At 38.1% G+C, this 13,091-nt stretch overlaps 1 protein-coding gene across 13 annotated transcripts in view; it reads left to right on the top strand.

Annotated features, from left to right (window-relative positions):
• RNF175 (ring finger protein 175) overlaps positions 1-13,091 on the top strand; it is a 49,918-nt gene that overhangs the window by 20,704 nt on the left and 16,123 nt on the right. For 10 of the 13 annotated variants that reach the window (XR_012435180.1, XR_012435181.1, XR_012435179.1 and 7 more), the window contains exon 4: positions 11,080-11,234. The exons of the other annotated variants lie outside the window; for them this stretch is intronic. Coding sequence is in view for 3 of the 10 variants with exons in the window: in XM_005556109.4 (XP_005556166.3) it covers positions 11,080-11,234 (155 nt within the window). In the remaining 7 variants the exon portion in view is untranslated. The remainder of the gene's footprint in view (positions 1-11,079; positions 11,235-13,091) is intronic. 13 annotated transcript variants of the gene reach the window in all.

Genomic DNA, 13,091 nt, shown 5'->3' with positions numbered 1-13,091 from the left:
ATGGGAGGGAGGAATTGAGATTTCTGTTATAAGGTACCTATAATACCAATAAAGGTGTATAGTGTTATTTGAGAATGGACTTGGATTAGTTATGGATGTATTTTGCAAACTGTAGAGAAACCACTAGAAATAATTGTAAAGGAGCCTAATTGATACAGTAATAGAGGAGAGAAAATGGAATCTCATAAAATACCCAGTTAAAACCAGAGAAGGCAGAGAGAGAGAGAGAGAGATGCAAGGAAAGTGCAACAAATAGAAAATAGTTACATACATGGTAGATATTAATCCAACTATATCAATAATCACTTCAAATGTGAATGGTCTAAATATAAAAATTAAAACACAAAGATTGTCAGAGTGGATTAATTTTCAAAAACAAGATGCAATTATATGTTGTTACAGATATATCAACAGTAAAGATTTGGAAAAAGATATTCCATACTAACACTAATCAAAAGAAAGCTGAACCAGCTATATTAATTTCAGACAAAGTGCACTTCAGAACAAGGAAAATTGTCAGGGATAAGAAAGGGCATTTGGCTTGGCACAGTGGCTCATAGCTGTAATTCCAGCACTTTGAGAGCCCAAGGTAGGAGGACTGCTTGAGCCAAGAGCTCGAGACCAGCTTGGGCAACAAAGTGACACCCTATCTCTACAAAAAAAAAAAAAAAAATAGCCAGATGTAGCGGTTTGCACCTGTAGTCCCAGCTACTTGGAGGCTGAGGAGGGAGGATCACTTGAGCCTAGGAGTTCAAAACCAGCTTGGGTAACATGATGAAACCCCATCTCTATAAATAATTTAAAAATTAGCCGGGCATAGTAGCATGCTCCTGTAGTCCCAGCTACTCTAGAGGCTGAGATGGGAAAATTGCTTGAGCCCAGGAGGTCAGTGCTGCAATGAGGCATGATCTCTCCACTGCACTCCAGCCTGGGCAACAGAGTGAGACTCTGCCTGAAAAAAAGAGAGAGAGAGAGAGAGAGAGAGAGAGAGGAAGGAAGGAAGGAAGGAAGGAAGGAAGGAAGGAAGGAAGGAAGGAAGGAAGGAAGGAAGGAAGGAAGGAAATTACATAATGATAAAAGGGTCAGTTATTCAGGAAGATATCCTTAATATGTATGCATCTAACAAAAGAGCATCAAAATACATGAGACAAAAACTGATAGAACTGCAAAGAGAAATCAACAAATTGACTATTATAGTTAAAGATTTTAATACGTCTCTTCTAGTAGCTGATAGATCAAGCAGGCATAAAATTGGTAAAGACATAATTGACCTGAAAGTTCCATTCATCAGCTTGCTCTAAATGACATTTATAGAATACTTCATCCAACAACAACAGAGTATATATTCTTCTTGACATCACATGGAACATTCACCAAAATACACGACATGCTGAACCGTAAAAGACTCCAAAATAAATTTGAATTGCACAATCTATGCCCTCAAACCACAATGAATTAAACTAGAAATTAATAACAGAAAGATAGTATGGAAAATTCCAAAATATTTGCAGATTAAATAACACAATACTAAATAACACATGGGTCAAAGAAGAAACTCCAGAGAAATTTTAAAATAATTTAAATGAAAATGAAAATACAACTTATCTAAATTTCTGGGATGCAGCAAAAGCAGTGCTTAGAGGGAAATTTATAGCATTGAATGCATATATTAGAAAAGAAGAAAGGTCTAAAATCAATAATCTAAGAATCCGCCTGAGGAAACTAGAAAAGGAAGAGTAAATCATGCCTACAACAAACAGAAAATAAATAATAGAAATTTTGGCAAAAATCGGCCGGGCGCGGTGGCTCAAGCCTGTAATCCCAGCACTTTGGGAGGCCGAGACGGGCGGATCACGAGGTCAGGAGTTCGAGACCATCCTGGCTAACACGGTGAAACCCCGTCTCTACTAAAAAATACAAAAAACTAGCCGGGCAAGGTGGCGGGCGCCTGTAGTCCCGGCTACTCGGGAGGCTGAGGCAGGAGAATGGCGTAAAAACCCGGGAGGCAGAGCTTGCAGTGAGCTGAGATCCGGCCACTGCACTCCAGCCTGGGCGACACAGCAAGACTCCGTCTCAAAAAAAAAAAAAAAAAAAAAGAAATTTTGGCAAAAATCGATGAAATTAAAAATAGGAAATCAGTAGAGGAAACACAATAAAACCAAAAGCTGGTTCTTTGAAAAGATCAATAAATTTAATAAACCTCTAGCCAGACTAACCAAGAAAAAAAAAGAGAGAAAACACAAATTACTAATATTATTGAAGAAAATTGGGCTAGGCTTAGTGACTCACACCTGTCATCCCAGCACTTGGGAGGCTAAGGTGGGAAGATCACTTGAGGCCAAGAGTTCAAGACCAGCCTGGGCAACATAATGAGACCCCATCTCTACAAAAATTTGAAAATTAGCCAGGCGTCATGGCACATGCCTGTAGTCCTAGCTACTCAGGAGGCTAAGGCAAGAGGATTGCTTAAGCCCGGGAGTTAGAGGTTACAGTGAGCTATGATTGTGCCACTGCATTCCAGCCTGGGTCACAGAGTGAGGCCCTGTCTCCCTAAAAAAAAAGAGAAAAGAAAATGAGATCATCATTACTAATCCCGTAGACATAAAAAGAAAAGGTTACAAACAATTCTATGCCCACAAATTTGGATAAATTAGATGAAGTGGACTAATTCTTTGAAAGATGCAAACTATACCAAAACTCGCACAAGGAGAAATAGATGAAGTGAATAGGCCTATATCATTTTAAAATTTCAATCAATAGTTAATAACCTTCCAAAAAAGGAAGCACCAAGTCTAGATAGTTTCACTGGTAAATTCTACCAAATATTTAAAGAAGAAATGATACCAGTTCTCTACAATGTCTCCCAGAAAATAGAAACAGAAGGAGTACTTGCAAATTCATTCATTGAGACCAGCATTACCCTCTTAAAAAAACCAGAAAGACAAAGTGGGATGACTGTCACTGCCCAATTTCAAGACTCACCATATGAAGACATTACAAGAAAAGGAAATTGTAAACCAAAATCTCTCAAAAACATAAATCCAAAAATCCTCATCAAAATATTAGCAAATCAAATCCAACAATGTATAAAATGAATTATACACCACAATCAAGTGAGATTTATTCCAGATATGAAAGACTGGCTCAACAATTAAAAATCAATTTATGTAAATAATCTCATCAAGAGGCAAGAGAAGAAAGTCCTATGATCATATCAGTAGACGTAGCAGAAGCATTTGGCAAGGTCCAGCATGCATTCATGTAAAACTCTCAGCAAAGTAGGAATAGAAGGGAATTTCCCAACTTGATAAAGAGGCCTATGGAAAGCCTACAACTAGCATACTTAACGGTGAGAAACTAGATGATTTCCCTCTAAGATGAGGAAGAAGGAAAGAATGTCCTCTCTCACCACTTCTATTCCACATTGTACAGGGAAGTCCTTGCTAGTGCAGCAAGATAGGAAATAAAAGCTATACGGATTAGAAAGAAAAATTAAAACAATCTTACATGATTGTCTGTATGGAAAATCTCAAAGAATCAATATAAACTCATGGAAATAATAAGTGATTATAGCACGGTTGGAAGATACAAAGTAAATATACGAAAGTCGATTGTTACCAGTAATTAACCACTGGAATTTGAAATTAAAACACAATACCATTTACAGTTGCACCAGAAAAATACAAATACTTAGGCATAAATCTATCAAAATATGTACAGGATCTATACAGAGAAAAGAGATATAAATTAATGGAAAGATTATTCCATATTCATAGATTGGAAGATTCAATATCATTAATATGTCCAGTCTTCCTGACTTGATCTATAGATTAAACACAATCTCAACTAAAATCTCAGCAAGGTACTTTGTGTAAATCAACAAACTGATTCTACAGTTTATGTGGAAAAGCAAAAGACCTACAATAGATAATACAACACTGAAAGACAAAGTTGGAGGACTGACAGTGCCCAATTTCAAGACTTACTGTAAAGCTGCAGTGATAAATACAGCATGGTACTGGTGAAAGAATAGGCACATAGGTCAATGGAACAGAATACAGAGCCCACAAATAGACTCCCAAACAAATACAGTCAACTGATCCATGACAAAGGACCAAAGGCAATTCAATAGAGAAAGGATAGTCTTTCCAACAAATGGTTGTGGAACGACTGGATTTTCACATGCAAAAAAAAAAATAGACACAGACCCAGAACATACAATACACCTTTTAGAAAAATTAATTCAAAATGGATCTTAGGCCTAAATGTAAAATGCAAAACTATAAGACTTTGAGAAGATAACACAGGAAAAAAAGCTAGGTTTACTTGTATTTGATGATGCGTTTTTAGCTATGGTACCAAAAGCATGATCCATGAGAGAAAATATAAATAAGGTAGATTTTATTGAAATTAAAAACTACTATGGAAAAGATACTGTTAAGAGAATGAAGCCAGGAGCAGTGGCTCAAGCCTGTAATCCCAGCACTTTGGGAGGCCGAGACAGGCAGATCATGAGGTCAGGAGATCCAGACCATCCTGGTTAACATGTTGAAACCCTGTCTCTACTAAAAAACACAAAAAATTAGCCGGGTGTGGTGGCGGGTGCCTGTAGTCCCAGCTACTCAGGAGGCTGAGGCAGGAGAATGGCGTGAACCCGGAAGGCAGAGCTTGCAGTGAGCCAAGATCACGCCACTGCACTCCAGCCTGGGCAACAGAGCGAAACAACGTCTCAAAAAAAAAAAAAAAGAGAGAATGTAAAAACAAGTCAGACTTGGAGAAAATATTTGCAAACACATATATCTGATAAAGGACTTGTATCCAAAATATACTTAAATATATTTAAAATATACTTAAAACTCAACCACAAGAAAACAACTCATTAAAAAGGCAAAAGATCTGGATTAACTTATGTAATTAATTACACATGTAATTAATTAATTCCTACTAAGGAAAACTTACAGATGGCAAATATGCATATAAAAAGGAGCTCATCATCTCGTCATGTGTCATTAGAGAATTAAAGCAATAATAATGAGTTAACACTATACACCTATTAGAATAGCTAAAATTCAAAAAATTGACAATACCAAATATTGATGACAATGTGGAGTAGCAGGAACTCTCGTTGTTGGGAATGCAAATAATGGTAAAGCTATTTTTGAAGGCTGTTTGGCAGTCTCCCACACAGCTAAACATAGGCTTACTATATAATCGCTCTACCGGGTATTTACCCAGTTAAATTGAAAACCTACATTCACACAAAAACCTGCATACAAATATTTACAGCACCTTTATTCATAATCGCCCAAAACTGTTAGCAACCAAGATATCCTTTAAAAGCTGGATAAATAAACTGTGGCACATTCATGAATGGAATACTATTCAATAATAAAAGAAATAAGCTATCATGTCATGAAAAGACGTGGATGAACTTTGGTGAAACAAGTCATAGTGAAACAAACCAGTATGAAAAAGCTACATACTGTATGGTTCCAATGATATGACATTCTGAAAACCACAAAACTATAGAGATAGTAAAACAATCAGTGATTTGGGGGGAAGAGAGGAAAATAAATAGGTCAGGAATTTTAGAGTAGCAAAATTAGTTTGTGTAATATTGTATTTGTGGGTACAATATATTATGCATTTGTCAAATGTCATAGACCTGTACAGCACAAAAACCGGACTTTAAAATATGAACATGTTTAAGAATCATTTAGGAGGTTGGGGGATTCCAGGGAGAAATGCAGACTGTGCAAGAGGATCTAACTGCCTTAAAAATATGGAAAACAACCTCGCTGAAGGGTAGAGAGGGAAAAAGTATCATCCCCTCTCTAAGTAACTTTGGAAATGAACAGTCTGTACAAGGAAGGCAATAGGAACTGCACAAAAGCACTGTATTCCACTTGACAAAATTGTTTCCCATGGGGATACAAGTTAATAGTTACCATACTGCTGTGTATGTATACAGGAATTGAACAATTAAGTAAATAGCAGCCAGGTTACTTACTGTTGGAATGGGAGTTTACAGAAAAGCAAGGGATGGAAATTAGAAAAAAAAGTAGGAAGTGCACTTATAGTAATATGTGTAAAAGCTTTGTACACTTAATGTATTATTATGTATGCATATTATTTTTACCCTGAAGGTATTATTTATTATAAAGGATTATTATTTTCACATTCTTTTATGCATAATTCAGATCATGTACTTAAAGAGGACATGGACTAATTCAAAAAGCTCAGAATATTTTCAGACACAACTTTTTAACAAGTATGCCCGTCTTCTGAAGTGGTCCTTTAAATTTGTGTAGATAGATTATGTTCTGTGGTCTGTAGGAGCTGTGTACATCAGAGCAGTTTATTATAAATACCTAAAGCAAAAGAAATGGTTTATTTAGAAAATAAAGTATAGAAATATGTTAACTGCTCCTATGTGATGTCAAAAGTGGAAAGAAGGTAGAAAATTCTTATTTTATGTGGGATACTATAAATACCTGGGTGTTTTCAAATAGTCACGTTTTTAGCACAGCATAGTCCAAGCATCTGGGCGTTTGAATTTTTCCCTTTCCAGCTGGTAATCTTGATATGTTATAGATGTAGGCAAAGCCTCAAAGTTAAATCATTTCCAAATGCTTTGAACAGCATTTAACTGGAAATAAAATTTCATTCAACATCACCCTCTCCACCTTCCTTTATGTGCAGTTACTTTCCATATCTGCAGTAGGTAGACAGGAGAGTGCCAAAAAAGAATCCTTCTCTTACTCCACAAATCAGTAGAAGGCCTGACGACTACATCCCCAGAACTTGGGTTTCAGACACACTATTAACTTGCCTCAATACAGTGCAAATAATTTTCCAGATTGAAGCATTGGTCTATTTAAATCAAACTTCCTGCCTATTAATAGCTGTGAAATACTAGAAAATATTACTGGGCCAATAAAGCATTGTGTCTGCTCAAATCTTTTTAAAATGAGGCAAGACAAAAATATATACATACTTAAATACATATGTACATAACATTGCAGAATCTCCTTTAAAAGTTTAAATAACAAAATCAGCCATCTAGATTTATGTGGAGATTAAAAAAGTGAACCAACTGAAAATCTAAGGAATCTTTGTATGCCAACATTCCATTTCCATATTTTCTTCTTCTTTTTTTTGAGACAGAGTCTTGCTCTGTTGCCCAGGCTGGAGTGCAGTGGCACAATGTCGGCCCACTGCAACCTCCGCTTCCCAGGTTCAAACAACTCTCACGCCTCAGCCACCCAAGTAGCTGGGATTCCAGGCATGTGCCACCTCACCCAGCTAATTTTTGTATTTTTGGTAGAGATGGGCTTTCACCATGTTGCCCAGGCTGGTCTCAAACTTCTGGCCTCAACTGATCCACCCCTCTCGGCCTCCCAAAGTCCTAGATTACAGGTATGAGTCACCACGTGCCCACCCATACTTTCTTCCTACTTGCTTTATATTCACACTCTCCTTCATTGTCTTTTACTGATAGCAGCATTGTTTCCTGTTTATTTTTATGATAATTTTCTGCTTACCTCTGAGCACACCTCTGCCCTCCCTCCACCATCCCACCACCCTCCACACACAAATGATTGCAGATAGTTTGGGATTTGCAGTGCAAAGGAAATGAACACACATAATTTATTTATTTTTTTCCCTTGTTTTCTTCCTTCCTTCCTTCCTTCCTTCCTTCCTTCCTTCCTTCCTTCCTTCCTTCCTTCCTTCCTCCCTCCCTCCCTCCCTCCCTCTGTCTCTCTCTCTTTTTTCCTTTCTTTCTTTCTTTCTCTTTCCTTCTTTCTTTTAATATTGCACGGCCCATTCATCATTCTGTACAATTAGACAAATGAAAGATATCTTTGTTTTGGCTTGATCTGTAATTCTTTTCAGATTCATTATGTGCATGGCAACCCAAAAAAAAAACATGGTACTTTTGGGCAGCATCTGATTCATCAGGAAATTCCTCCTGCTATGATATGTGGTTGGGGAGAATGTGAGTGATGTGATCCAGATGCATGAGCTACCCGTCGCCAGTAGTGCAGATGTGTTTTATACACACATGCCCAGATGGTGACCCCTGTGGCATTATTAATGAGTTCCAGATGCCAGGCTTCCTTCTTTCCATGTATGTGCCTCGATTTCACGTATTTCATGTGTTTGTTTATGAGGGACAGCATTCCTACATTTCACATATGGCAGTTACTATTTAAAATGAGAACTTTTAACTACTCTGGACATGGTTAAAGAATCTTTTAAATTGATATGAAATGTGTCTCTCATTTCAAAATGACTACCCATGCAATCATTGAATTCACAGAGCAAATTTCTGAACTTTCCCTTCATATATTGAGAAAATATGGTGCTGGCTTGCATTTTAAAGATAGTTAAGAAATAAAATATTTGCATACATAATATATTCAAATGATTTTTTGCTTTCTTTTCCTTTTTGATCTCCAAAGTCTATTTTTAAAAGTAACATGTCTGTGCATTGAATATTGTTATTCACTATTAATTAAATCTAGGCATCAAGAGAAATTTGACGTCTTCTAGAAATTGTTCATACTTATAGATCTATAGGAAGAGAACTGGTTTTATTAAAATATAGTCCAGCTATAGCTCCAAACTATCATGGATTGTAACTCCATAGATTAGAAGAAATTGATTAGTCTTATATTTTGGTTTAGATCTAAAGTACAAAAATAAGAGCATAATAGTTCCACTGAGTTAAAATGAACCAACTCAAGTTTTTATTTTAAAAAAACTCCAGGATTTTTATGGGGAAATGTAAAAATGAATCAAATTCTTAAAATAGATGACAAATGCAAATAACAGATGATCAGACTTTGAAAGATGAAGTTCATGTCCATTTCCTTCTTTAAAAGTTCACCAGAAGTGAACTTTTAAGTCAGCAAATGCATAATTTATGATAGAGAACTATCTCCAAAATCAGCTACAGAAAATAAATGACCAATATGCTGATGAGATTTTTGTTAAGGGGCTACACATTTTTTTTTAAGACAGGGTCTAACTCTGTCACCCAGTGCAGTGGCACAATCCCAACTCACTGCAGCCTCGACCTCAGGGGCTCAGGTGGTCCTCCCACCTTAGCCTCCTGAGTAGCTGGGACTACAGGCATGTACCACCATGCCTGGCTAATTTTTGTAGAGACAGGGTTTGGCCATGTTGCCCAGGCTGGTCTCAAGCTCCTGAGCTCAAGAAATACATCCACCCCAGCCTCCCAAAGTGCTGGGATTATAGGCATGAGCCACCACACCTGGCCATGGTGCTGCATACTTTTACTGTCAATAGCAGAGGGTCAAAGTTGCTGAATGCTTAAGTAAGCACATCTTGAGTCTTGGTTACTTAGCATGTGGTTTTGGGTCCTCTTAAAAACTATTCTACTTCCTTGAGTAAAGCTTGTTTTTCCTATGTATGTACGTGTATTTATATCAGTTTCATAAAGGTGCTAACTCATTCATTTTCCACACCCACAAAGTAGGATGGAAAATTAAAGCAGTTATCTGATAAATGGAGGCAACAGTAAAGAATTTTTTTTTCCCCCTGAAAGTATTCCTTGAAGTTAAAAAAAAAAAAAAAATGTAAGTTATAGGATTTGCTCCCGAACTCCTCAGATACTCACCTCAGACTTGCTCCGTGTATGTTTTTGTTCAAGTGCATATCTATGATAGCAACTCTAGGGTTCTCTGAAAGAAGATTCAGAGCAATTCGAAGAAGACTTCAGATCATTTATGAGGATGAAGCCATCAAAGGAGAATGATGAGCCTGGGAAATATCTTCTTATCTGATACTGAAAGAAGAATGGCTGTGGCCTTGCCTTTCTCATTTCTATCTTGAAGTCCTGTCCAAGAGCTTTGGTTATTGACCTTAGACTATTATCACCAAGACCTATTTAAAGGACCCAACAATATATCCATAGATCTTTTGTTCTAAGCCTCCCTTTTCTATTGCGAAGGTTGAGAAGGTAAAGAAAACAAATGGCAGCAGCCTTTTTAATACTCAGGATGATGAATATGCGATAAGCAAGCTCTAACCACTCTTCCCACATTGCTGGCAGACTTCATTAACTGATCATAAGACTCTACCACTAAAGCAGGATCCAGACTCAGAATCCTCAACAAAGCACTGCAGGCTGTCACTAAAACTTAGTTAATGTACACCCTTGAAACAAAAACCTCTTTGCCATTCCCCTTATATTCATTCTGAGCAAATAACAGGTGGTTAGTCTGAATGCGAGAAAACATAAAAGACCAAAGGATATTGCTATTGATTAAAGCTGTCTGCTTTTCCCAAGAGGGTTGACTAGCTGGTATTGGCCTGGTTTGAAAAGTAGGAGGGTAGCTATGGTAACCATATCACATCAGTGACCCAGAGACAGTTCACTCTGCCCTGCTCCCTGACCTATGGGAATGGCACCAGATTAAAGGACCCTCTGAAGGCTACTTGGACTCAGGTCAATGGCATAGGTCACCAAGGATTTATGCACCAAATGAACAGGAAACCTTGCAGAGTGCCCAGGGACTGCGGGCAGAAGACAACCCCAGGGGCTTCTCTGAAACTCTGACCTCCACTTCCTCCTTTGACATTGCTGTCACTTTCATACGAGCACATGACAGAAACAAAGCCCCTGGGCTCTGTGTAGTGCAGTATGGTTTTCAGAGTGCTTTCCATTCCTGATCTTGTTTGAACCCCGCCTCAGTCAGTGCAGGGAAGCAGTGCAAGCATCAGTACCCCCAATTATACAACTAAAGTGAGGCTCCCTTGTCCAAAATCACATCTCTGTGGAGGCCCCATCTAAAATAGTCAGACGAAAGGAAGTGACAGAAGGCGGGGATTTTGGATTGTTTCCCATTGGAATTTTCAGACAATTGTGCCCGTACTTTCCATGGCCTGGCCTGTCTAAGGAAGCTTACAGTTTGATGGTGAAGCAGTTGCATGGTACAGACATGATGGTGAAGGTGGTTCTCCCAGAGATGCTTCGGACTCATTTAATAATGGAGATGCCATTCAGGCACTTGGTCATTGAAAGAGACTTTCTGTTCATTTCTATGACAGCTGGTGACCTTGTTGCAGATGTGGATTGTCCCCTTATATTTCACGATAAAACTATACTGGTGGCGGTTTCTGTCTATGTGGGGGATGTTCTCCGTTATTACCAGTTACATCCTCTTCAGAGCTACCCGAAAACCCCTCTCAGGAAGGACACCACGGTATGTATTCCATACATTCTCTCCCCAGGAGCCCCTTTCTTTTAAATATTAAAAAGCATATTTTATAGCCATTTTCCTGGGTTGGGGAGTGGGGGCGTTACATTTCTTTTACTTGTCTTTTACCTTTGGTAGCAAAACTCTTGAGAAATTAGCTACACTGCTGTTAGTTTGCCTTCATTATTTAATGGCAGTTCAGATATGCATGTAAAATTTATTACTTCAGATATTAGCTAGTGAAATGCAGAAGAAAGGGAAGTGAAACTATTGTTTAAAATTTCTAGAGCATTATTTGCAAGTTTATTTTTACCTCAGCATTTTGCTTTATTCCACTATACGTTGTGTCACACATTTTAAAATAAAGCAAGAGTTGAAAGTTGTGTTTCAACCTGAAAATATATGATAAATCATAAGTCATAGACAACTTATTACTCTAATAACAAATGATGCTTTAATATTCCAATGGTCACTTTAATGACCATTGTCAGCCTCCAAAGATGTGTATAACTCCATTGTATTGTTCACAAATCTTTCCGAAGTGCTTATCTTCACATACTGCGCCCGCAGGCTTGCTTTTGCACTCCCTGTTCTGTGGGTAAAATCCGAAACCTCATCAAGATAAAACTGGAATGAGATAAAGTGTATAAAATGGAAAATAGTAATAAAACAATGCTAAATTTGACCTTTTGGGAGAATACATCATAAGCTCCAGTGAAATACTTTTATGATTATTTAGACATTTGTTTTCATCCTCTAAAAAAGTAGGAAACACGTATGTCAACTTTTCCTTCAAGTTAGGAGAAGGAAAAATACCCAATGAGAAATCAGATAAATAAATGTGATGATAAAAATGGAAATCCAAATACATGAATTCATGTTATGAGTATTTTAGTTTAGTTCCAGTAAACTAAAAAGGAAGAGGTCTGGGGTGCTGGTAGGAGACCTTATAAACTGGCCAATATGGGGTCTCGGACAGCCCTTGTAGTGTCTGGCTTATCAATCAGTAAAGTGAATGTATGGTACCTTTCTCCTTCTTAGAAAATATTCTAAGTTATTTAAGATTTGTGAAAGTGCTCTGAGTTTGGGATGAATCAAAATGTGCTTGTTTTCATCCCCTGGATATAATCTGTGTTGTATTTCTGTGAGAATGGTTTGCCTATCCACTGTATAATGAATTACCCTACCTAAAGGCAGTGTTTTTGTGCACTTCAGTTCATGCAATGCAGAGGAACTTTATTACAAGAAATACCCAAATGCTGCCTTATTACCCTTTATGGCTTGCATATGTCCACTCTCTTTCCCATGCCCAAAGCATGTCCTCTCAGCTTCTTCCTGCCTGCACAACTCCAAGCCCTAAAGGATAGTCGTCTTAGAGTCAAGAGGCTCCACTGACATTACAAAGCAAACTTAGCTGCCATTTGAAGAGACATCAGTGAGCAAGGTGAAGTAGGGCCTCTTCTAGAAGAGCAGTCAGGATGGAGCTCCTGTGCGTAAGAGGCAATAGGCCCCAGAATTATCATGGATCTTTGCTTACTTATTGTATTACAGGTGAGTCACATTTTAACTATCTTCCATTTGGAAGCAGAGGACTTCATTACAGGTGAGGGGAGCTGGGTGAAGAAATCAGCATTGCTGTAGAAGGCAGACCTGAGAGCAGTGGAGAGGAGTGCTGGAGAGCACCAGCAGTTCAAAGCCTACTGTTCCTCTCTGAGAGCACATCAAGCTGTTGTTTCAGGATAGGGTGCCCAGAGAAGGGGAAGTGAATTTCCTCTCAACTACAGTTGGTTTGTCTGGCAAGCAGTGAAGTTCAGAGTCAGAAATAAGCCAACACGTGGTGGCTCATGCCTGTAATCCCAGCAC

The sequence above is a fragment of the Macaca fascicularis genome, chromosome 5 (assembly GCF_037993035.2).
Source record: "Macaca fascicularis isolate 582-1 chromosome 5, T2T-MFA8v1.1".
NCBI classification, from domain to species: Eukaryota; Metazoa; Chordata; class Mammalia; order Primates; family Cercopithecidae; genus Macaca; species Macaca fascicularis.
Note: the sequence above shows the minus strand (reverse complement) of the source record. Positions and strands in the feature narration are given on the sequence as shown.